Source organism: Schistocerca nitens, chromosome 11, assembly GCF_023898315.1.
Source record: "Schistocerca nitens isolate TAMUIC-IGC-003100 chromosome 11, iqSchNite1.1, whole genome shotgun sequence".
Lineage (NCBI taxonomy): Eukaryota > Metazoa > Arthropoda > Insecta > Orthoptera > Acrididae > Schistocerca > Schistocerca nitens.
The window spans coordinates 79,980,091-80,007,113 of NC_064624.1; the positions used below are offsets into that span (position 1 = coordinate 79,980,091).

The following is a 27,023-nucleotide window of genomic DNA, read 5'->3' on the forward strand; positions in this document are numbered from 1 at the left end:
ACTTCCTTTCAAATAAACTAACTGCCTCAGGGGAAAAAAAATTAACTGAAGCAAATTTCTCTATAAAACAGACAGAAATAGCTTCATTAAGACATTAATGGTTGATTGCTAATAACGTGGAAATAATATAAAATCAGAAAATCGAAACTGTTAACTTATTTTGGTCTTTCATGGTTATGAGAATATATATTAATTCACTTGATGGCCCCCGGCCACAGAAATCTGTTTTGTTTTCATTTGACGTGGGAGCTGTAAAGTGTAAACGAAGACACGAAACATATACAAATACACGGAATACGGGTCACGTGAGGAAGAACCCCCCCCACTATAACTCAGCTTGCTCTGCGCATGCGCGAATCTGGCAGCTTGGGCACGCCAGAAAATTTTTTCCGGGTAGCTTCTGGCTACTTGCTGCTACTGCTCATACAGCAAACAGCCACGCTTCAAGTAGCCAGAAGCGGGAGGAAGGCACTTCTCATATGCGAATTCAGCTCTGCGCATGCGCACGAGCCCGCTGGCAACTGCTCATACGAACCTTAAAGACAGCAGACGATACCTCTGCCGCATCAGCCGTCATGTCACTTGCTGTGGCATCACTTTTGTTGCATGTGGAAATCCAACTTTACAAACTGAAAATTGCTTATATTTCGTTGTTCCTTGTAGTTCCATTCATAGAAATCATTTTATACCGTCATGGTTCCGCTCATGGAGGTAAGAATATGGTTCCGCTTGACAGCTTTGGTATTGCACACTTAGTGTTGTTAACTATCTTTGGTTGTTTACTGTTACAGTATTACGTCTCTGGCGTAAAATTTGAAACCGTGGCGGTTGGACAAGAAAAATATTTTGACTGTCTAATTTAAAGGGAATGTTCTTACTTCATTGAATTAACGAGTGTCTTAAGTAACGTAAAGAAAAGATCGTGGATATTTTGTGATATAGTTTGAAATCTATTTTCTTTTTATTATTAAGAGAAGTTTTATTTAGAAGTGCTTTGTGAGTTTATTAAATGAATTAAGTCTACCGCGTTTGCAGTTTCCGTGATAGCGTATAGTGACACCGGCACATTTTAATTACTTTTTACTCTGTTTTTTCAGAAGACGAGCATGTTAAAGCAATAGGACAGTTTTACGTTGTGAGAATTTCAGTGCCGATAAAATTAAACGGAAACTGCAAGATACGTTCTCTTTCGTCTGGAAGAGGACGAGAAGGAAAATGGGCAATTGTCCATCTAGCAGCCTCAAAGAGTTATTTGAAGAAGTTATTTCGAATGAGAATAAACTGAATGCTGCACCCGTAAGTAGTGGTACACCAGACAGGATTACACTCATCGATCCGAGATCTCCATTGGTAGACGCAGAACGAACACCCGTCGAGGTACGTTTTTTAATCTTTTCTACGTATTGCTTTCGTGTTGATTCTTGTTCTGCATTACGTTGCCACGTTCAAAGTGTTCTTGTTGGGACTGTTATCTAGTATGGTACCGCTTGGCATACTTATTTGATCTTCCCCTTTTGTGTGTTTTTGAATGCAGTGCAAGAGGGGGTTGATGTCTGCAAATTATTACCAGTAATAAGAAGTAAATCGTTGTTCACCGAAGCATACAGTCAGATTTTCTAATTCTGAATACGCACTTGTTTCGAGAGCGTATTTGAAGTTTATCAGCATGTTCGAGAGTATACTGGCGAATACTGTTTGACAGCGGAAATAAGAGTTAATTACATATTGGAGCATCAGATAATTGTAGTTGTAACGGTTATGATGGTTTGAGCATATACTTCTACGACATTCCTGTTAAGATTCGAAGTAGGGGACCTAATGAGCAAACTTTGCCCATTATATAACGAATCATATGTCTTAAGGTACCTAGCTGTTTCAAGATTGTTATAGAATGACGGGTAATTTGATGGCAAAGCCCATAAATCTTATTGTGAAGTAGAAGTAGCAACAGATTTCATTTGCCAGAAGCCTGCATGATATGTCAATAATTGTTCCCTATTTCACACCCATCATGACAGCATATAAGAGATCTAATTTGTGATTGATTTGTTCAGTCTTTTACAAATTTCACTCAGTTTCATCATATCGAACATTCTCCCCAAATTAATGCTCTTTCGTTTTTATATAACACATCAAGGAATGTTAATTCAGGAACAGTGCATTATGTAATACGCAGATCCAACCTTGGATCAATTGAATGTGCCAATACCAGATGTCACCTTCATCCTGTAATGTAATGACGTGTGATGTCACATGTGCACAAACAGAAAATGAACATAACTGACATTATTTCTTGTGCACTTATATAAAGTTTTTGACAGACTGATCCCATTTATCGTGTAGCCAGAGGTCTAGGGTGTCTTGCCAGCAGAAGTTATGTACTTAGAAGCAGCTTATGGTGTCTCAGTGAAGCATGTCCAAAAACATGTTTACTTCGTCAGTCTAAAGAACATAATTCTACTAATCCAAAATGCAGATTTGCTTAGGTAACTAATAAATTTAGCCACAATACTTCTGTAAATTTACATAATGTTTACATAATTTAAATGCAAAAAGCCAAAAAAGATAAAAAAAAGAAAATCGAATAGTAATACTTCTATACTATGGTTACATCATTTTAGATGTTAGGCATAAGATCGTAAAGCAATCCATATGTGTGCTAACACCGGTTTTGTTTACATTATTAAAACAATTGAATGCAATCTTACTATAATCCACCACAGTTATGATATTTAGGTAGGCCTATAGTAATGCTGTTTAGAAGTCACCTCGTTTTGCTTTTCATTTTCCTCTCTTCCTGTGTACATTTTTATTTCAAAACTCTGCCTGTTTCAGTTATTTTCATCATAAATTCTCTGAATGAATATAAAGGGGTTTCTAGTAGTAACTGTTTGATGAAATATATTAATTTAACTTTCGATTTGGCATTAGTGATGTCCAGTCGTAAACAGTTATAAAATTTTACTGCCATGTAACCACTGCTTCTGTCAAGTTAAGTTGTTATTCTGTGGAAATCATAATTTTGTGTGGTTTCTAATGTGGTGGTGGTGTATATCTTGGTTTTTATGGAATTTATCTTTATGGTCCCAAGCAAGTTGCGAAATTTTGATGTCAATGGAAAGGTCCGATTCCACCCATCTGCTTTGACCCATGACGTAACTGCATTCAGTCGTGTGACGTCATTGAGGCGAAGCTGTTAGAAATGGATTTTATTTGCAAATAGCATGTTGGCATAAGTGGTGGCACACTCTAGTGTATGGTGTTTGTTTCCAAATTATTTGTGAATGATATTGATGCAGTATTGACCTTAGCACTTCATGTTATTTGATGTTGTTGGCGTTTATTGCTGTCTTGGTCGTGTATTATTTCAGTGTTGTTAGTCATTGGCTACCGATGTAGTTTTGGTTTTGAAAATGTTAGTTTGTCATGTTGTTGCTGGTTTGAAATTTTTTTAGTATATATGGATGTCACAACAAATTTTACTAGTCATTGATTGGTTGCTGCTGTGTGTGACAATGTAGCATATAAAATTAAAATTCTCTAGTTATACAGCCGATTAACAGAAGTATCATCAGTGCTTGGAAATTGACATTCATACCATCCACTTTTCCTTCTCCCACCCCACCCCCATTTTGGGGGGGGGGGGGAGGGGGCGTGTTGACATTCTTACTGTATGTTCAGCTTGACCCCACCCAAGACCCTCTACTTTTCACTTCATCATTAGTTCCATTTTATTATTGAAGTGAAATAGTTCTTATGGTTAAATATCTGTGTTCGTGGGTGTATTTAGTGACTTTATGGTATTGTATATACTGGGAATAGGGATGTCATGAGTCAAAGCAGATGGGCAGAATCGGGTGCTTCTGTATTATCAAATTTTGTATAGATACAAACTGTTTAAAAATTGAATCCTCTGTTTTTTGATTAGAGGCATGCAGCAGTCTCTTGTTATTATGTTTTCTATTATTCTGATTGCTCTCTTTTGTAATTTGAATATTTTAACTGCATCAATTGAGTGACCCCAGATTTCTATACCATAGCTCATTATAGCATTGAAGTGAGAAAAGTACACCATGTGCAGATCATCTCCACTTATTAGTGACTTAATTTGTCTGAGTAAGTTTATTGCTTATGTTGGCAATTTGATTTTTCCAGTCAAAACAACTGCCTACAGTTACCCTAAAAATCTTATACTTTCAACTACTCTTACTTCTAGATATCCAGAGTTGGTCAGTTCATTTGCTTTTCTTCATTTATTTTGTGTTAGATTTCTCATAACTGAGAACTACCCTGTTCAGTTCAAGCCAGTGAGTGATTACTTCAGCTGTTTGATTGCTTTTGGGTAGGGTCGAACCAATATGGTCATGTGCACAGGAGAGGCACTGCAGGCGATGCTGTGCTGTTAGCAAAGGCGATCATGCCAGTAGTTTGCTGTCATAGCCCATTAACACCAAATTTTGCAGCACTGTCCTCACTGGTATCCCACATTGATTTCTGTGGTTACTTCACATAGTGTTGCTTGTCTGTTAGCACTAACAAATGTATACAAACACTTGCTCTTGGTCGTTAAGTGAAGGACTTTTACCAACAAATGTTAAGGCTGTTCTTTAACACATGATGTACAACATTTATATATTACTATTGTAATAGTATTATAATGGATGTTGTAGAAAGTGTTAGTTTCATTGATGGGTGTAAAAGACTGGTACACATGAAAATCTTACATGTCAGGGACTGGTGCAACTGACTTGCCTTAGATTTTTTTTAATGATATAGACACTTTAGATGAAAATTTATCAGGATATTCAGTTAAACTCAAACGAGCTCTATATTATAAAAACATTTTTGAGGAATAGGTTGAGAACTTTATAAGAAATGAATTAATGTCTTCACTGTAAAGTTATGTTAGTCCCTCTACCACAGGGAAATAGATAATAAGTTTCCCCTCATAGAGGCTAGGACCTACATGAGGTTTCCTAGACCTCTATAGGATTTCAAAGAGAGGTTGTTACGACCAGGTATGAGGCATGTTCGGAAAGTAAGTACAGTTTCATTCTGCCAACACTACAGCACTAGTGTTGCAGTTCCGCACATTTGCACTTGTATCTCATTCACTGTCTTTCCACTGACACCATTACTGCCAGATTGTGGTATTTATATTCATTGGTGATGAATGTTAAGAGAATTTTTCCCTTCGGAATACCATCATAAAATTTGGCGTACATATTAGGAAATAGGGGTCAACAGAGGCATCCGATCCCACCTGTCTGCTTTGACCCGTGACACAAGGGTCGTGTGGCGTCATTACGGCCCAGAGTTTAGTTTATGATTTGGTTGTGTTTGTAGATGTCGTCTTGTTGTGCTTGATGGTGCCCTCTGGTGTGTGTGTGTACGTGTATGTGTATGTGTGTGTTGTGTTGGGTTCATTTTGAGCTTTGACGTTGACAGAGTGGAGTTGTTCGCTGTGGTTGTGGGCTGTGACTGAAGGATTGAAACTCTTTTCAGTGAGTTACCAAATTTATATTTTTTGTGTTTTAGATACGTGTTATTGGTTTGTTGTTTATGGTGCAGTAAGACGTTTAATTTGTGTGGCTTCTTTTGTTAGGTATGGATATGATGTAGTTCAGTAGCGCAAGGTTGTGGGCGGAAATGGAGGATATGATTAAGTTTCTGCAGATGTTTGGATTGATAGCAGGGAATGTCAAATGTAGTGCCTGCAGAGAAAATACCAGGTAGGCGAGAGTTTCGGCGTATCGAACCAGGGACGGGTACATGTAGCGGTGTCGAAAGGACAACCTTCGGCGCTCCATTAGATCAGTACCTGGTTCGAGAAATCTAGATTATGCATGAGAGAGATTGTTTTGATGACGTACTATTTCTGTTACGGGTCCTCGATTAGTTTTTGTGTGCATGAGGCTGGACTGAGTGAAAGGGCGGTGTTAGATTGTTTTCTTTTTGTAGGAAGTGTGTTCTAAGTATGAAGTATAGGGGTAATTTGGGCGGGCCCTGGGTGGTGGTTGAGATAGGCTAATCACAGTGTGGGAAGAGGGAGTATGAGAGGCATAAGCCTCCAGTTGGTTTATGGGTGTGTGTGTGTGGGGGGGGGGGGGTTATGTTGAGGGTTGGGAATGGTGATTCTGTTTTCAGGGTTTCGGAGGGGCGTACTAAGAGGGAATTTGTGGGGTTAATTGAAGAGTGTATAGAGGGTAGTACTTCAGTGTCAGATGCTGGGGAGGGGCGGTTAAATCAGTCATAGGGAGGGAGAAGAGGCTCTCTTCTAACATGCAATTTCATTTAGATGAGTATTGCTGGAAGAGTGTCCCTGGGGATTAATGTATTTTTAGTGTTTTTCTGAGGGCAGTAAGGTGTAAAGGCCAAGGGTGGTTAGTTGAGTGGCTTGGTATGTGGGGGGGGGGGGTTGTTTTATGATTATGTTGCAGAGGATCTTTCTTGTTGCAGTTGTTTTTGAATTTTAATGTGTGATTGAATTTCGTTTATTTTGTGGTTTTTATTTATGGCCTTTTTCGGGGAGGGGGGGGGGGTTCGCCAACTTAGTGTGTAGTGCTGGAATTTGTTGGTAAATAGTCATTTTTTTGGGTCTGTTGTTTGTGAGTTGTGATGTTTTGTGGGGTTTTGAGGTGTTGTGGGTCTGGTTTCATTTATCACAGTTTTAGGTGTTTGTGTTTGGTATCGTCACCTATGGTTGACCTGTATAGGTTAAGGGAAGTATCCTATTCCAATTTTTGTTGTTTTAGGTGTTGGTCAAGGTAAGTGCCCGATTCCAATTTTTGTATTAGGTGTTTTTTTTATTGACACTTGCGGTTGAGCTATGAAGGTGAATGGAAGTGACCAATTCCTATGGATTTTGTGGGTGTAGCGTAATGTGGGAATTTTGTGTTTCTCATTATTTTTTTATTTTTTATTTTTATTTTTTTTTTGTTGTTGATCATTGTGTGCGTGTCTGTATGTTTATATTTAGCTTGTCCCCACCCCCATATGTATTTTCATTTTTGTTGTCGTGCTTATGTAGTGATGTCATAGGCGCCATATTGTAGATGCTGAAATGGTCATGTCATGGGTCAAAGCAGATGGGTGAAATTGGACACTTATGTAATCCAAGAAATAGTTTATGAGTAATAAAGATTTATATTAAACACTCCGTCGTCAGGCCATTTGGACCATCTGACCGCCGTGTCATCCTCAGCTGAGGGTGTGGATAGGAGGGGCTTTCCCGCTTGTTATGATGGTTTTCTGTGACCGAAGCCGCTACTATTTGATCAAGTAGCTCCTCAATTGGCATCACGAGGCTGAGTGCACCCCGAAAAATGGCAACAGCGTATGGCGACTCGGACAGTCACCCATCCAAGTGCCGGCCACACCCAACACCACTTAACTTCGGTGATCTGACAGGAACTGGTGTATCCACTGCGGCAAGACCGTTGCCAAAGATTTATATTCGAAACAGAAAAAGAAAATGATATTGAAATTTTCAGCATTTAAAGGAAGTTTGGTTTGGAAAAAATTGTGTTTTAATTATTTTGGTCAAGTAAAACAATTCTAAAGCCTATAATAAACTACATAAAACTATAAATTTCAGGTCTGTATGTCACAGTTTTTAGATATAGCCATTTTAAGATAGAATAATATGACAAAATAGACAAAATTGTAAAACAAGGTTTAATTTTTTCTTTTTATTGGTTGATTTCACATGAAATACCCCTTCCGAAATACTTCTCAGTTTTCTAAACACTTCACACAGCAGCACAAATTTGTCAGTTACACATCTTTCTGCCCTGGTGCCCTTATCATCAAAAGGAAGATTTTTCAATAGCTGACAAGCTCGTATGTAACTCATAGTTCCTCTATATACTGCTGTTCTTAATAAATTTGACCCTAAATAAGGTAGCGAAGTATTGTTGCCCCAGTAAACTCCATTAAAATTCACATCAAACCATATATTTCAGAATCACTAGTAAGAGATAAATTTTCTCTTTTATCTTCTTCATTTGTATAGTCGACAACTTTCCCAACAATTTCACACGTGAAAAATTCCTTGAATTATTTTCCTGGCAGTAATTATTCCCTGAAGTTTGCAGCCTATGTTAGCAAAATCTGTTTTACAATGCCTAGGAGCTTCTGCAAGATACTCTGCCAGAACTTTTTACATATTTATTTGGAGCATGAACTGCATGATTTGTGTCATCATTGTCCTTCATTTCTTCTCCATTTGAATCATCTTCTACTTATTCATTGACTAGAAATCACTGAATTTGATAATTTGCAGCAGGCATGTGATAGATTTTGGTATATTGGTAGAGTATGCGGAAATGCTGTCGGTCGACAAAGGAGATTGCTTACAAATCAGTCATGCAACCAGTTCTGGAATGGTGCTCAAGTGTGGGGGGCACCCATACCAAATAGGAGTAATGGGGGATATTGAACATATACAGAGGAGGACAGCACAAATGGTCACAGGTCTGTTTAATCCATGTAGTGTGTCTCAGAGCTACCAAAGAAACTAAACTGGCAGGCTCTTGAAGATAGTCTACTAACAAAGTTTCAAGAACTAACTTTAAATGTTGACTTCAGGAATATACAGCAACCCCCGCCCTTCCACATATCACTCGCATAGTGATCGTAAGAATAAGATTAGAATAATTACAGCGTGCACAGAGGCATTCAGATAATCATTCTTCCCATGTTCCATACATGAATGGAACAAGAAGAAACACTAATATCTGGTACAATGGAACATACTCTCTGCCACGCATTTTATGGTGGTTTGCAGAATATAGATGCAGATGTGGATCTGCTTAATGTTCAGCAAAAATTTTGGCCTTGTTCAAGCTTCTATAACTCATTATAGAAAATCTTCTAGACAAGAAATATGTTTAAATATGACAAACTGGTAATAATAATGATTAGAGTATAAATGAAAAGTGAAAATGAAACAATTGGTCTGTAAAACTCACACAGTCTTATGGCAGGGCAGGAACTGTGGAGAGGTGGTGAAGGAGATGAGCAACTTCTTGAATGTAGGGTGCGAGGTTAAGGAAAGTGATTCAGAAATGTTGGTTAACAAAGCCAGAGGTTCTTTCTGTGGGAGCATTTTACTCGGCCACCATGGTACAAGAAGTAGGGAGATCCGTGTAGTTGGGTTTGTGGAGTTCAGGGAGTGGGGAAAATATAGAAGTGCAGGGGGTTGCTGATGTCAGGAAGGAGATGGGTTCAGGTGTCACATTTTGGGGTGGACGGTAGGCCTTGAGGAACTGCTTGAGGGACTTTTGGGGTGGGATCATGGTTGTAAGGTTTGTATGCAGTGGTGCCAGGAAGTTGATTGAGCCTCAGCCACAAAGTCACTAAGAAATATGACCACTGTGGTGCTGCCTTTGTCTGTGGGAAGGATGATAAGGTTGTGAGGGATAAGATCGTAACCTGAAAAACAAGAACCTTCAACATATTAAAAAACTAAAAACCCACCTCGATTGCGAAAAAAGCACCTAGTGTTAAATGTTAACCCAGGTTTCGGTGTTCTTTTAATCATTGACAAAGGTCTTCTTAGGCACTTGTGGGTTTTATTGTTGTTCAGAAGAAGGTGTAGTTATCTACACCGAAACCTGGGTTAACACTTAACACTAGGTGCTTTTTTTCACAATCGAGGTGGGTTTTTAGTTTTCTAATAAAACCTGAAAAACAATTGGGACATTATTATTTTGCTCATAGACAAAGGCTCCACCATAGTCATCATGAATTATAGTGACCGTGGCTGAGGGCCTCACCAACTTTCTGGCACCTCTACATACATAACTTACAATTGTGATCCAAATCTAAAAGTCCAACAGGTGTTCAGGTGGCTCCTCAGTATCTTAAACCTGACACCTGAATCCATCTCCCTCCTGACTCTCTCCCCCCCCCCCCCCCCCCCCTCTCTTGCACTCATACCTTTTACCAATTTTACAAACAAAACCCCTCAGATCTCCCTACCGTGTTGTCCCATTGTGGCTTGGTACGCAGAACAATCCTCTGCCTTTGTTGACCAACACCTTCAAACTATTGTCTGTAACATTCCACCCTGCATTTAAGACATTTCTCACTTTCTTCACAGTTCCTGTCCCGTTACCACCAGACTCCTTGTTGGTCACTGTGAATGTGATGTCCGTGTACATCAACATCCTCCATGCGCATGGCCTTGCAGCTGTGGAACATTGGATTTCCCAATGCCCTACTGATACCAAAATCACCACCTCTTTCTTAATGCACCTAGTCAACCATATCCTGGCCCATAATTCTTTCACTTTTGAAGGCCAAATCTACAAACAAATCCATGGTACTGCCATGGGTACTTGCATGGCACCACCCTGCCCAATTTATGTATGGGCGAACAGGAGGAATCCTTCCTATCCAGTCAACACCTGAAATATCTCAGCTGGTTCAGGTTTATTGATGACATTTTCACGAACTCGACATGGAAAGGACAGTCTTTACTCTTCATTCCGTCAAACTTTTTCCCCAAGCCGTTCCATCTGGTCCTTCTCAACTCACTGAGCCACCTTCCTCTATGTAGCCACCCACCTCTCAGATGGCTTCATAGATATGTCTGCCCATATGAAGCACACCATCCACCAACTCCACTTTGACAGCTGTCACCCATTTCATGTCAAAAAATCTTTTCCTTACAGCCTCACCACCCACAGATGGCATGTCTGCAGTGGAAAGCGGGGATTGTCGAAAGATACCAACAATCTTGCCATAGTCGTTACTGACAGACAATATCCTATCTAGCTCATCCATAAACGAATCTCCCATGCCATCTGCTCTGTTGACAGCAGTAAACCTGTCAAACAGCCACAACCAACATTGCTCTGGTCACCCAGTATCACCTTGGCCTTGGAAATCTTAACTGCAGCCTCTGCCGGGCTTTGACTACCTCTTGTTATCCCCCTAGGGGCTCACATCCCGTTTTCTGAGTACATGCCTGGCCACCATGTGGCCCCAGCCCTTGCAGCACTACTTTCAGTTACATGCTGCAAGTCTATGTTTATACTACTCTTCTTTTTCTCTTTGCCTTTCCTTTGAATGGTCTTCTTTGTGCCAATCGTGCTTGGATCTGGTTTGTGTTTCACTGACTCATTTTATTACCTTCAGCGCCTTTTCGATATTAATTGTATGGTACCCTTGTTGGATCTGAATTGATACTCCTTTTCTAAATTTTACAAAAATGTGTATCTTGCAGGGAAAGTCCTCCATCATGGCATATACGGCATATATTCTCTCTTTATATACTTCTTTCTTGCAATGGTACTATGGCCAAAACCCAGCACGGTAGCCATTCTGTTGTGGGAGAGGGCGGGGGGTTGATCAAGTACCTGCACAGTGGTAGCCCCCAGACCACACAGGGATTGCACTGTTGGTACCCTGACCTGGAAACTCCACGTTCAGGCTGAGGAGTATATACCCATCATGACTGCCGCACAGGGGCTCTGCGCAGCAGTTTACTGGCTAGGTAGCCACTCCTGTGGGTGGGTGGCACCTATGGGGAGAACACCCATTGAGAGTAGTTGGTACCATGCTGGAAGATTCACACATGAGGCAAATTAAACCTTCTTTTGCTGATGGCTGCACAGCAGTCTCTTCTGAAGCTCAGATGTAGTACTATGCAAAGAGGTATGATCACAAAATGTTCCCTCCTGTGGTTATGCCATGGGGGAGTGTAGTACTCAGAGACAAGGTGAGAAATACTCCCATCAAATACCTCGTTTGTTCTGAGGTGGGCGATGATTCCTTTTTGACTGCAAAGCCTTTGTCTTTGTTTAACATCTCGAGGATAGGGTAGGGGAAGTGGCAGCTATTTCAAAAATTCAGAGTGACTCCATTTTGGTTAAACAGCCTCAGTCACAGGCACTACTTGCCTGCGACAAGCTGGATGATATTCCTGTCACTCTGACCACTCATAAAAGTTTGAATGTGATACAGGGCATTATGTTCCATCAAGACCTCCTATTACAGATTGGTGTCGAGCTGCTTGCTAATTTGAAGCGACAAGTTGCACATTTTATCCATTGTGTCCAGTGAGGACCAAAAGACAACAGAGTGGATACTGGAGCCTACATATTGGCATTTGAAAGTGACTCATTGCCTGAGGTATGATGTAACACTGTGATTGTAAAGCGGTATATTCCTCCTCTTATGCAGTGTTGCAAATGCATGGGATTCGGATGTGCATGTCTTCGCATTGCAACTTTAGCCCAGTCTGTAGGGATTGTGGCCATCAGTTGACACGAATGCTCCTTGTGCCCACCCATCCCCCACCCTTCCAATCTGTGTCAACTTGGAGAATGCCTTTCTCGGTGTTCCCAGACTGCACTGTTTTCAATTGCAAAAGGAAAATTGAGGAGTAAAAGACCCTTGACAACCCCACATATAAAAGGGCCAAGAAGAAATATGGTCACCTACACCTTACACCTATGACAGTGACATGTGCTACCGCTACGATGGCGTCATCCACTTTAGTGACTGTGCCATTGCTCTGTGTCTTCTATGTCTGACCCTAGGAGCTACCCAACTACACCTGCACATCTTATTTTTGGGGCTCCTCCTCCAACTTCTTCCCCCACAGCTCTCTTGGGAATGTCAACTCCCTGTCTGCAGTGACATCAGTCCCCAACCTCCAACCAGAGAAGCAACACCCTCCGGCACCCTTTACCAGGAAGGGGGCATTCCCTTCCCAGTACTCTGCTGACCTGAAGGAGCTACAGTTTACAGGTCGTAGGACTTCACATTCCTCCTCTGTCCCAGAATCTGAGGGAGGTGCGCCCTTGCAAAAGTTTAAACCATTGAAGTCCTCCAAAAAGGGGGAGATTCTGATGGCCCCCATGCCGCCAGATCCTGTGTGTTCCACCTCTGTATCCGAAGCAGTGTTCCTGGTGGGCCCTATGACCATTCCGTGCACTTTGTTTTGGAACAAATGTGTATTGCTGGTGTATCTTCACAGCAGGTGGCATTGAGGCATGACCTGCCTCTTTGGTCTCTTCATGCACCCACGAGATCCTGGTAGTGTGGCCCTCCAGTGGAACTGTAGCTGTTTTTTCCGCCACTTGGGTGAGCTATGACATCCTTTGTGCACATTCCCTGTTGTTGTTGTTGTTGTTGTTGTTTTTTGTTTTTTTCCCCATGGCTCTCGAGGAAACTTGTTTCCCAGCAGTGCAGACATCTACTCCCTGCGACTTTTGGAGTTATTTTAAGAATTTTAGACTCCGTCTGCAGCAAACACGTACCACTCAACACGACTACGAAAGTTGTGGCTGTTCGTGTGAAGATATCTCCAGAATCTGCCATCTGTAACACACTCTTCCTAATGGTGACTTCAGTGCCCACAACCCTTTGTGGTATAGAACTAAGACTGCTGGATGTGGCAAAGTTGTCAAAAACTTGCTTGCAAAGCTCAATCTTTGCCTCTTGAATACTGGTGTTCCCACACACTTCTGTGTTGCTTATGAGTCTCATTTGGCCATTGACCTTTCCATTTGCAGCCCAGATCTTTTCCCATCCATTCTTTGGAGATTCCATGATGACATGTGCAGCAGTGACCATTATCTTATTGTTTTGACCCTCCCTCAGCGTCACTTGTCTGGGCTTCCATCCATACGGGTTCTCTCAGAAGCTGCTTGAAATACATTCACGACTGCCATTGCCCATCACATCCCAGTACATGGAGGTATTGGTGCAGTTGTCCAGAGCACAGTTGCAGCCATTGTATGAGCAGCTGACTCGGTGATCCCCTCTTCTTTGGGATCCACCTGTTGGTAGTCAGTTCCTTGATGGACCACTGAAATCACTGTGACAATTAGAAATTTACAGGCTGGCTCTCCAATGCCATAGGTGACGTCAGTGTTTGGACCAACTTGTTACTGTTAAGTGGCTCTGTGCCCAAGTCCGCGACCTCATGAAACAACAGAAACGAGTGTGCTGGGAGCAGTATGTTGCTGCCACTGGAATGTACCCCTCCTTCACAGATTAGTGCGAAGATTCATCACCTCTATGGACACCAGTACCCTGCCTGCATCGCTGGTATCTCTGTGAATGATGATGTCTACACTGATCTAGATGCTGCTGCCAAACATTTTTTTCATTTCGCTAGAGTCTCCGCACCTGAGAATGATCAGCTTCTACTTTCTGTCCTCAAATACCAGGTAGAGTGTCTTCACTTACCATTTACAACACATCACCTGGAGCCATATAGTGTTTCATTCGGTGTGTGGGAATTACTCGGTGCACCAGGCCTTTGCCCTGACAAGCTCCAGGGCCAGACTGCATCCACAGCCAAATGCTCACATTGTCAGTGGATTGCCAACGTAACATCCGAACTACCGTGTCTTCTCCCACAACAGAGGTTGAGGTCTGGAGTCAAGATTTCAATTCATATACAGCCTCTGCTCTGAACTCAATCTTTTCCCACTGTCGCATCTTTTCAGAAAGAAATAGCATGCATCCCCACGATGTGTACTCCAACCTCGGTCCTGTCTTGACCTCACCTTTGAACCAAAAGACTCAGTTTCACTGCCTGTTCCTGGACGTACATGTATTTCCAGGCTTAAACATGGTATACACTGAGGGATCTGTGGTCAACAGATCAATATGTTTTGCCTACACACATGCAAAATGCTCACCACCCCACCCGCCACCCCCAATTCTCTCCCCTCCTCTACCCTCCTCCTCTGCCCTCCTCCTCCTCCTCCTCCTCTGCCCTCCTCCTCCTCCTCCTCCTCCTCCTCCTCCTCCTCCTCCTCCTCCTCCTCTGCCCTCGTCTTCCTCCTCTGCCCCCGCCCTCCTCCTCTGCCCACCTCCTCCTCCTCCTCCTCCTCTGCCCTCCTCCTCCTCCTCCTCCTCCTCCTCCTCCTCCTCCTCCTCCTCCTCCTCTGCCCTCGTCTTCCTCCTCTGCCCCCGCCCTCCTCCTCTGCCCACCTCCTCCTCCTCCTCTGCCCACCTCGTCCTCCTCCTCTGCCCCCCCCTCTCTCTCCCTTCTACACCCCCTCTCTCTCCCCTCTACACCCCCTCTCTCTCCCCTCTACACCCCCCCCTCTCCCCTCTACACCCCCTCTCTCTCCCCTCTACACCCCCTCTCTCTCCCCTCTACACCCCCTCTCTCCCCCCTCTACACCCCCTCTCTCCCCCCTCTACACCCCCTCTCTCTCCCCTCTACACCCCCCCTCTCTCCCCTCTACACCCCCCTCTCTCCCCTCTACACCCCCTCTCTCCCCCCTCTACACCCCCTCTCTCTCCCCTCTACACCCCCTCTCTCTCCCCTCTACACCCCCTCTCTCTCCCCTCTACACCCCCTCTCTCTCCCCTCTCCAGACCTGCCTCATTCCCACTATCCCTTCCTCGCGTACTCCTTTAACCTTCCCTACCTTCATCAGCTCAGTTAACTTTTAGCAGTAATAAAACATCAATAACCAATTTGGCTATGGCCATGGGAGTGTACATTTGAGTTGTTGTTGTGTGGGAATGTGTGTACTTTAGTCCAAAGAAGAGCTAGTGTGAACACTGTTTTCTGTCACAGGGTTCTTTGCTCAAAGCATTGGTCTACTGTAGATGATTGGCTGCCTTTCCCTTATTCTTAGTGATGTTCCATCCAGGAATTTCCATTATTGTTATACAAATGAAGAATAATAATTATTCACCATTTTTCACAACTCTTATGAGCAGTTTGATATAAATCTGTAATATCTGGATTCCAGGTTCTGTTCAAATCAAGTGCTGATGAGACAGACGAAGTGATAACGGATGATACCCACCACCATAGAAGGTTGTTGAATGATCCCAGGTCCGCCACTGTTGGCATATCAAGAACCCCTATTTTGGTGAGTGAAATGAAAGTTGAATATTTATGACACAGCTGTTACTTGCCTTAAACTTAAACAATCACAATGTGAATTGGCAGAATTTTTGTGTTTGGAATAAGAAAAAATAAACAACATTCCATAATTCCCTTCCTTGTAAAAGATTGCAATGCTACGTGTGGACCATCTTGCTGTCTCGGCATGTCTGAAGGAACTGCTTTAAAAACCAGCTGCAGAAATAATATAGGAGATAATAGTGCTAATTTCTTTGTGCCGTGTTTGTTCTTGGAATACAATCTTATTACTCTTATTATGAGGTGCCCTTGTGAGTGATGGAAGGTCCAAAGTGCGGCGGACAATTTGTATAGTGGAGGAGGGGGAGCGGATGCATAGCTTGTGAAAATATTTCCCTTATGTAACTATGTATGAATAAAGGGTCAGTCCAATTCAAGTCAGCCGAAGGTTTGGACCTTATAGTGTCAGATGTTTATTATTTTAGGTACCCACCGAATAAGAAAAAAGTATCAAATTTCATTTTCTTATGATACACATCATTTTTTTCTCAAAATTTGAGAAAATGAAGACTGCTAATTTCTCTGAGACTGGCATTAAAGAATAATATCCTTAATTTCGAAACTATTGATGCTAGGAACCTGAAATTTGTCATTGTAGGTGCCTTGCTGTAAGCTTTATTTTGGTGTCTAACATTATAATGCTTGATTTTACTACTTTGGTAAATCTTAAAAACACACATGCTGTTTTTTGTCAAAAGGAAAAAAAAGAAAGTTTTTCCTGTGTGTGTTCATAAACAATGCTTTGAATTTAAAGATGGAGAAAAAATGGTCTCTAAATGCACAGCCAAGAACATTGTAATACATGAAGACTAATATCAATGAACTGTGAAACCAGTACTTTCATTCAAAAACAAATGTGAGGTATTAGAATCACTTTACCTTGATCAGAATAACAAAGTAACTGGTAGCTGGTTGTTTACAGGAATGCTAGCTTAGCAAAAACCAGTCAGACCACAAGTTTGCTCACATTTGCTGTTGCATACGCAGTTCTCATATTATTCTATTAGAGAAGGAAAGTTGATCCAGGATTTTCCTTTGTTTGATCTCGTATTACTCTGCTACGTTAGCTTTCTGTTACCTGTCAGTTGCAGACAATTCAGATTTTTGACATAATTGTTGTGATTTGTCCTTATGTGCTTTTCTCTGTGTGTTGGGTTTGTTTTACAGAATGTGTTAAACTAACTCTGAAACTGTTTGGGAAATTGATAAGATTTTCAGGATTGTACAAAGCAAACTCTACCTGCACGTTAACATGTGAATGTACTCACTACACAACTACGCAGCTGCTGCCAACAGAGCTATATTGTGCTTGTGCCTAATGGCGAAGTGATGGTAACCCCCCCCCTCCTCCTCCTGCCCCCCCCCCCCCCCCAATTCCATGCTAACTGTCAATCAGTATGTTGTTCTGGTGCAGGTATCAAAACTGAATTACATATTTATTAGTCCTACCTTATAAACGCAAGGTATATAAACAATAGAAGTTACCTATAATACAAGTCACAGCATGGGAATGACTTCAATGAGCATATATGCATTTTTTTTAGTACAGTGTTAAGCAATCTTTCCCTGATACTGATGTAAAAATAAATAAAATATTAAAACTGCACAAAGCAATAAAGTCACTTCAACAATGTTAGTTGAAGCCTCACGTGTATGATACCTTCATTAGCACTTAAAAAAGGCATAAAGAAAACTGTTGATCACAGTATCTCATTCAAGGCATGTACACCCTCATCCAGGGGGCATGCTATGAGTGATGTAGCACTGTATTACCATTGTATCTTGCAGGTGGAAAGCCCATTGGAGCTCAACAGTGACAATGCTGAGGCCCCTGTGGAAGATTCTGCTGGTGTGGATGATAGACAAGAGTTTCCAGAGCCTGCCATCATAGATACTCCTGTTCTGGTAAGAATATGTTGGCCTCACATGTAACAAATGGATCTTCAGTTTTCAAGTTCGTTATTTTAGTATTATCGTATGGCATTATAGAATATATTTATAAACAGGTATTTACTAGCAAATGTCTAAGTAATTCAATGAAATGGAAGCATTTCATGTGGCTTAATGAGAGTTTCTCAGAGCCCAAGTAAATACAGGGACTGAACAGTTCTGCACAATATAAGGATTGCCTTTCATGGTTTTACAAATGACTCCTAGATGGAGTCATTTCAGGTGTGACATTATTATATTTTTTAAAATGTATTATTTGTAATTGTTAAAACAGTGGTAGCTGAAAAACTGGCAGTGTAGTTTTAAAGAAAGTGTGCTGAAGGTTTTCATCATATATTTTCTTAAGTCCCCCCCCCCCCCCCCCTCCCACTCGTTCAAAGGCGTAACTCGACAAGAATGGCTCAAATTGCTTCTTTCAGCTTTTGACAATCAGTCAGTTTCAGAAAATACTGTTCACAGTTGATTTGAGGAATATTGTATAACATTGTATAACACCGTAAACGGAGTTAATGCTGCATTCAGACTAAAAATGCATGGACCAGTATTTTCCCCACCTCAATAAACAGTTAATCTCTCTAAACCAGTGCTTCTACATGATAGTGAAAAAATGTTTCAGAATTGCTTTTAACACATGAAAAAGAGTATAAATTTCAAAGATGAATGTTTTGAAACAATAAAACTGTACCAAAAATGTTTTACCTTCATTGTTTTTGTAAGATTTGAAAGGCTGCCCTTGAATGCCTATGTTCCTCCAATTCATTCATGTGCAGCACTTTCACTACAAGACTGCTAGGGTCACATCTCTATTGTCCCATTTTTATTTGCTAGGCCCTTGAGTGGTGTGCTGAGTATCTTTCAGAGTTAGCTGTATGACTGGGCATATAGCTACATTCTTATGGTGCTGTGTTGTTAAAAATTTGAAAGCCAGACTCAGTTCTTGTAAGCTCTGGAGTAGTAGTATTGCATAATGCAGGCAAACATTCGTTAGGAGTTAAACTGTCAGTATCAGTAATGGTTGTCATAGCTGCGTTCTGTCGTAAACTGATCATTTTTTGTATGCATGCAGGTTCTGTGCCACAGTATTCAGCATCTGAATATGTAAGAGAAATTGCAGCCTTCTGTGTCATAACTGCATTTGCTGCCCAATTGATTTCTCATGTTTTGTTTAATAGATTTCCTCCTAATTTAAACTTGTTTGTCGTGTTCTCAGATAGAAGATAACACCTAGTCAATGAGCAAAGTAGTCTCATGAAACTTTGATCCTATCAAGTAGCAAATATAACGTTGTGTATAACTCATTTATTATGGAGTTGGAAAAGCAGAGAAGTGTTTTACTTTGACTTGACTGGAGTCTCCATTTTTCTCATTCATTGTGGTAAAGTCACTTGATAATGTATTCTCACACTGCACAATATATTTGTTCTGGTGTGTTAATACCAGGTTACCTGCATACTGGATTTGTTTAGAGTCAGTAATTGGTATGTCTCAGATATACTAATTCCACAGAATTCAAGCCAGGTTTGGTCCTTGAGGCAAAATATCCTTCAGGCTCTTGTCCCATGTGCTAGTTCTTCTACACAGAAAAGTGAAAAACATCAGTCAGTGCATGTTTTTGAGTAAAATTACTAGGTTATGACATAAATGAACTTGAGAATCAGGCCTTCTCTTCATGCTTTATTGTAAACAGCAGTGACATACCCTAAACCTACAGCCAATTTCATGCACTTCTCAGGTCCACATTCCACCTATATTGCATTAGCACCTAATTACAGCAACTCCAGATATTTTTAAGGACCAGCCTGCTCAACAGATTATTTTATAAATGGGCGGCATCTTGGATGCCTCTTCCATAATTTGTGTCATCACAAGTAGAGAGGTGGGTGGGGGTGGGGGGGGGGGGCAGGGTGATGGGGAGGGGTTCAATAGTAGTTAGCATTCCTAATTCTTTCTTTGCTTGGTTTCAAAATTGTGGTTTCTGTTGCTGTCTCAAACATAATAAGTAGTTTTCTAGTTTGCCAGACTTCTTTGCGGAATTGTGGGTGCCAGTGTTTGGTCGAGGGGTCACCATTGTAATTATACTAATACCTATAAAGTTGAATAGTACTAAAACAAAAATACTGTTGCAAATGACATGTCATTCTGTTGGAAGCCTTGCACTTTCATGATACAAGTTCCAACCTGCATCCTCGTTTATTACATGTATTTCAATCTGTCTTTCTCTATAGTTTCTACAATCTACTGTTCCGTCTTGTACCTTGGAAGCTACTCCCTGATGTCTTAACAAATGTCCTACCATTTGGTCCCTTCTTCTTGTCACTGTTTTCCATATATTCTTTTCACTTGGTGATTCTGCTGAGAACCTCATTGTTCTTTACCTTATCAGTTCACCTAATTTTCAACAATCACCTGTAGCAGCACTTCTCAAATCCTTAGATTCTCTTCCGTTCCGGTTTTCCCACAGTCCATTTTTCACTAGCATACAATGCTGTGCTGCAAATTCACATTATCACAAATTTCTTGCTCAAATTAAGGCATATTTGAAATTAGTACACCTTTTTTGGCCAGGAGTGTCATTTTTGCCAGTGCTAGTCGGCTTTTTGCGTTCTCCTTGCTCCATCCATCATGGGCTTTTTTCTGCCTAGGTAGAAGAATTCCTCTACTTCTTGATCTCCTATTGTGATAAGTTTCTCGCCTTTCTAATTTGTACTACTACTCATTACTTTAGTCTTTCTTCAATTTACTCCTAATCCGTACACATCAAACTGCTCATTCCATTCAACAGACGTGTAATTCTTCTTCACTTTCTTCCACAGCTTTTGGTCTAATGGTTAGCATTGCTGGCTCTGGATTGTGGGGTCCATCACTGATATCTTTTCACCTTGAATTTTAATTCCACACCTGAACCTTTCTTTCATTTCCATCATTGCTTCTTTGGTGTACAGATTGAACAGTAGAGGCAAAGACAGGATCCCTGTCTTACACCCTTTTTATTACGAACTCTTCGTTCTTGACATCTTAAGACAGTCTAAATGTACAGTTCTGATGCTGCCACATCTTGAGTTAGGGTTTTACAGGGTATTGAGGAACAAGAGTTAATGCTAAAGGAAATTCAGCTGACTGGCCAAAGCAAGAGGGAGTATTTTGCTTACCTGAACTTACATACCTTCAAAATTTAAATACCCGTAACGAATTAAAAGGACAGCAGGTGACTTGGGCGAATGACAACTCCAGAAGTAAAATGTTACTTGTAAGTTTTATTTCACAGCTGTTTTGATTTTCTCTGTTTTCCTGAAGTATGGGTTTGGCTCATCTGTGTGCAGTTGATGACATTAAGATTTTCATTTTTATCATCATCTTATGTGGAATGACATACTGCTTGTTAATGGCAGAAATAAGTTGATAACTTCATTATAACACACTGACTACATCCTTGCACTTATATGAACGTTATGTCAGCAATTCCCTGGAAATCAATCTGTCTCTGGAAAAGTTTTCAGAGAACAAACTGCCATCACATGAAAGTGTTGAATGGAGACCTATACTCAGTGAACATTTCATATAGTGATGAAAGATTTTAGTAAATGCACCTATATTTGTTAAGAGGTAGTACTGTAGCTCTCATTATTTTCTCTTATGACAAAAACATATGCATAAAGATTGTATTCATGTATGCATAAAGATGTAGATTAAAAATAAAGAAAATGTACAAAGGTGCAAAATTAAGGGAATGGGACCTGGATAGATAGAATGAATCTGAATTTGTTGAGTTTGAGGATGCATTAGATAAGGACTGACTAGAACAGGGGAAAGGAATGCAGTACATGATGAATGGGTGCCTTCTAGAGATGAAATAGTGATGGCAGCAGAGGATCAAATAGCAAGAAAGGTAAGGCCTAGTAGAAATCCTAGGATAACGCAGGAATGTGGGAACATATGAGGCAATATTGATCCTAAGACTTATCTTAGGAGATAGATTAAGAGAAGGAAAACTTACATTTATAGCATTTGTGGCCTCCAAGAAAGCTTTCGACAATGTTGAGTGGAATACTCTTTGAAATTCTGGAGGTAGTAGGAGTAAAATACAGGGAGTGAAAGGCTATTTACACCTTCTACAGATATATCACGTGGCAGTTATGAGAGTTGAGGGGGTAAGAAAGTGAAGCAGTGGTTGAGAAGCGGGTGAGACAGGGGTGAAGCCTATCGCCAATGTTATTCGGTTGTACATTTAGCCAACAATAAGGAAGTGAAATGAAAATTTGAAGTAGGAATTGTTAAGATTATTTATTTAAAACAGACTACAAAGTGCATAAGATCTGCAAAAACATGGTTACACACACACACACACACACACACACACACACACACACACACACACACACACACACACACAGAGAGAGAGAGAGAGAGAGAGAGAGAGAGAGAGAGAGAGAGAGAGAGAGAGAGAGAGAGAGAGAGTTGTTACAGTTTTGTGACGAAGGCAAGCATCCTCGGTCCTGCTGTCCAAAGATTCAATTGTACACATATGACAAAGATATGAAAAACGTGTGTTAAACAGATATTACAACACATTTTCTTTTTCTTTCAATATTGACACATCCTCAAAAGAAAAATAAAAGGTGACTACTGAATTTCACATGGATTTAATCTTCTGCACTCCAATTCTTTCATGCAGCATCTCGAGTCAAACCCTTTCCTGGGGCTTGGTTAGCAGATCGGTTAACTGGTTGGTCCCATCAGTGTGTTCTAATTCAAGATCACCATTCAAGAATGTTTCCCTGATGCAGAAGTGATGTAATTCTATGTGCTTTGATTTTCTATGGTGTGTTGGGTTTTTACTGTACTTGCAGTGTCAAACACACACATTGTGGAGGTTTCACCTGTTGGGAAGTTCCAATCAATTCATACAACCTTTTTAACCAGATCAGCTCCTTTGCTCCTGCACTGCCTGATATTATTTCAGCTTCCATGGCAGATGTTGCCACTGTCTTTTTTAATTGCCTGTTCCATTACTGATAGTTGTGACAACACCTCTCATTGAGTGTCTTGTGTCCTTGTCACCAGCATAATGAGCATCACTGTATGGTCACTCAACTAATATCTGAGTATTATTCTCTTTCAGTCCCCCCCCATGAACCATGGACCTTGCCGTTGGTGGGGAGGCTTGCGTGCCTCAGCGATACAGATAGTCGTACTGTAGGTACAACCACAACGGAGGGGTATCTGTTGAGAGGCCAGACAAACGTGTGGTTCCTGAAGAGGGGCAGCAGCCTTTTCAGTAGTTGCAAGGGCAACAGTCTTGATGATTGACTGATCTGGCCTTGTAACAATAACCAAAACGGCTTCGCTGTGCTGGTACTGCGAACGGCTGAAAGCAAGGGGAAACTACGGCCGTAATTTTTCCCGAGGGCATGCAGCTTTACTGTATGATTATATGATGATGGCGTCCTGTTGGGTAAAATATTCCGGAGGTAAAATAGTTCCCCATTTGGATCTCCGGGCGGGGACTACTCAAGAGGATGTCGTTATCAGGAGAAAGAAAACTGGCATTCTACGGATCGGAGCGTGGAATGTCAGATCCCTTAATCGGGCAGGTAGGTTAGAAAATTTAAAAAGGGAAACATATAGGTTAAAGTTAGATACAGTGGGAATTAGTGAAGTTAGGTGGCAGGAGGAACAAGACTTCTGGTCAGGTGACTACAGGGTTATAAACACAAAGTCAAATAGGGGTAATGCAGGAGTAGGTTTAATAATGAATAGGAAAATAGGAATGCGGGTAAGCTACTACAAACAGCATAGTGAACGAATTATTGTGGCGAAGATAGATACGAAGCCCACACCTACTACAGTAGCACAAGTTTATATGCCAACTAGCTCTGCGGATGATGAAGAAATTGAAGAAATGTATGATGAAATAAAAGAAATTATTCAGGTAGTGAAGGGAGAAGAAAATTTAATAGTCATGGGTGACTGGAATTCGAGTGTAGGAAAAGGGAGAGAAGGAAACGTAGTAGGTGAATATGGATTGGGGCTAAGAAATGAAAGAGGAAGCCGCCTGGTAGAATTTTGCACAGAGCACAACTTAATCATAGCTAACACGTGGTTTAAGAATCATGATAGAAGGTTGTATACATGGAAGAACCCTGGAGATACTAAAAGGTATCAGATAGATTATATAATGGTAAGACAGAGATTTAGGAACCAGGTTTTAAATTTTAAGACATTTCCAGGGGCAGATGTGGACTCTGACCACAATCTATTGGTTATGACCTGTAGATTAAAACTGAAGAAACTGCAAAAAGGTGGGAATTTAAGGAGATGGGACCTGGATAAACTGAAAGAACCAGAGGTTGTACAGAGTTTCAGGGAGAGCATAATGGAACAATTGACAGGAATGGGGGAAAGAAATACAGTAGAAGAAGAATGGGTAGCTTTGAGGGATGAAGTAGTGAAGGCAGCAGAGGATCAAGTAGGTAAAAAGACGAGGGCTAGTAGAAATCCTTGGGTAACAGAAGAAATATTGAATTTAATTGATGAAAGGAGAAAATATAAAAATGCAGTAAATGAAGCAGGCAAAAAGGAATACAAACGTCTCAAAAATGAGATCGACAGGAAGTGCAAAATGGCTAAGCAGGGATGGTTAGAGGACAAATGTAAGGATGTAGAGGCTTATCTCACTAGGGGTAAGATAGATACTGCCTACAGGAAAATTAAAGAGACCTTTGGAGATAAGAGAACCACTTGTATGAACATCAAGAGCTCAGATGGAAACCCAGTTCTAAGCAAAGAAGGGAAAGCAGAAAGGTGGAAGGAGTATATAGAGGGTCTATACAAGGGCGATGTACTTGGGGACAATATTATGGAAATGGAAGAGGATGTAGGTGAAGATGAAATGGGAGATAAGATACTGCGTGAAGAGTTTGACAGAGCACTGAAAGACCTGAGTCGAAACAAGGCCCCCGGAGTAGACAACATTCCATTGGAACTACTGCTATCCTTGGGAGAGCCAGTCCTGACAAAACTCTACCATCTGGTGAGCAAGATGTATGAGACAGGCGAAATTCCCACAGACTTCAAGAAGAATATAATAATTCCAATCCCAAAGAAAGCAGGTGTTGACAGATGTGAAAACTACCGAACTATCAGTTTAATAAGCCACAGCTGCAAAATACTAACACGAATTTTTTACAGACGAATGGAAAAACTAGTAGAAGCCGACCTCGGGGAAGATCAGTTTGGATTCCGTAGAAATACTGGAACACGTGAGGCAATACTGACCTTACGACTTATCTTAGAAGAAAGATTAAGGAAAGGCAAACCTATGTTTTTAGCATTTGTAGACTTAGAGAAAGCTTTTGACAATGTTGACTGGAATACTCTCTTTCAAATTCTAAAGGTGGCAGGGGTAAAATACAGGGAGCGAAAGGCTATTTACAATTTGTACAGAAACCAGATGGCAGTTATAAGAGTCGAGGGACATGTAAGGGAAGCAGTGGTTGGGAAGGGAGTAAGACAGGGTTGTAGCCTCTCCCCGATGTTATTCAATCTGTATATTGAGCAAGCAGTAAAGGAAACAAAAGAAAAATTCGGAGTAGGTATTAAAATGCATGGGGAAGAAATAAAAACTTTGAGGTTCGCCGATGACATTGTAATTCTGTCAGAGACAGCAAAGGACTTGGAAGAGCAGTTGAACGGAATGGATGGTGTCTTGAAGGGAGGATATAAGATGAACATCAACAAAAGCAAAACGAGGATAATGGAATGTAGTCGAATTAAGTCGGGTGATGTTGAGGGTATTAGATTAGGAAATGAGACACTTAAAGTAGTAAAGGAGTTTTGCTATTTGGGGAGCAAAATAACTGATGATGGTCGAAGTAGAGAGGATATAAAATGTAGACTGGCAATGGCAAGGAAAGCGTTTCTGAAGAAGAGAAATTTGTTAACATCGAGTATAGATTTAAGTGTCAGGAAGTCATTTCTGAAAGTATTTGTATGGAGTGTAGCCATGTATGGAAGTGAAACATGGACAGTAAATAGTTTGGACAAGAAGAGAATAGAAACTTTCGAAATGTGGTGCTACAGAAGAATGCTGAAGATTAGATGGGTAGGTCACATAACTAATGAGGAAGTATTGAATAGGATTGGGGAGAAGAGAAGTTTGTGGCACAACTTGACAAGAAGAAGGGACCGATTGGTAGGACTGTTCTGAGGCATCAAGGGATCACAAATTTAGCATTGGAAGGCAGCGTGGAGGGTAAAAATCGTAGAGGGAGACCGAGAGATGAATACACTAAGCAGATTCAGAAGGATGTAGGTTGCAGTAGGTACTGGGAGATGAAGCAGCTTGCACAGGATAGAGTAGCATGGAGAGCTGCATCAAACCAGTCTCAGGACTGAAGACCGCAACAACAACAACATTCTCTTTCAGAGACTTTAATTCTTCATGAATGGTCTCCAGCTGCTGATTTTTATTGCTAGACTGCAAAGCTTTGGCATACGCACTTGGACCTTGTCCCTGATGAAAGGAGTTCCAGCCATGTTCTGGTCATCCATGATGGCTTCTTCTTGTCACATTTGCTTCTTCGCTTCGCACTCAAAACTTTGTGTCCTCCAGAAATTAATACCATATACAAAGTTTCTTCCTCCTTTAGTACTCCTCTGGAACTTGACGTTGTCTCCAAGTCTTCTTCCGCAGCACTTACTCTTTCTGTTCTCTCGTCATGGCTGACAGCTTCTGAGTCCTTATTCTCATCAGAAGTCTAATTAGGCTCTGTTGAACAGTGTCTTCACCAGCAACTTCAAATTCAGCAGCACTTGTATGCAGATTGCATACAACTTCAGGCTTGAATTTTACATTGTGACTTGGTACAACTTTTCTTTGAGATGGAATCCAGACCCTAAAACCATCTGTCATTTACATACCCTGCCAGATGTCCAAGCACAACTTTGTCATCGAAATTTGAATAAAAGTTCTTATTCACATGCACATAACTTTCTGTTCTAAAGATTCTCAGATGATCCAGGTTGCCTATTGGTTGCTCGTACCACAGTTCATATGAAAGTTTGTTTTCAGTAGAGGACTTCACAGTGCAATTTAAGAAGATATGCAGCAGTATTGCGTGCTTCTGCCCACAGTTCCTATGGCAGTTCACTGGGGGTTCAA

At 41.1% G+C, this 27,023-nt stretch overlaps 1 protein-coding gene across 5 annotated transcripts in view; it reads left to right on the forward strand.

Annotated features, from left to right (window-relative positions):
- The first annotated feature begins 589 nt into the window (after nucleotides 1-589).
- The window catches only part of LOC126213011 (cell division cycle-associated protein 3-like), a 50,856-nt gene continuing 24,422 nt past the window's right edge, over nucleotides 590-27,023 (forward strand). For 2 of the 5 annotated variants that reach the window (XM_049940573.1, XM_049940569.1), the window contains exons 1-4: nucleotides 792-996; nucleotides 1,098-1,377; nucleotides 15,738-15,860; nucleotides 17,702-17,818. In XM_049940573.1, coding sequence (XP_049796530.1) covers nucleotides 1,216-1,377; nucleotides 15,738-15,860; nucleotides 17,702-17,818 — 402 coding nt within the window. In that variant the 5' untranslated portion in view covers nucleotides 792-996; nucleotides 1,098-1,215. The other 3 variants (XM_049940571.1, XM_049940572.1, XM_049940570.1) reach the window with 3 other exon arrangements.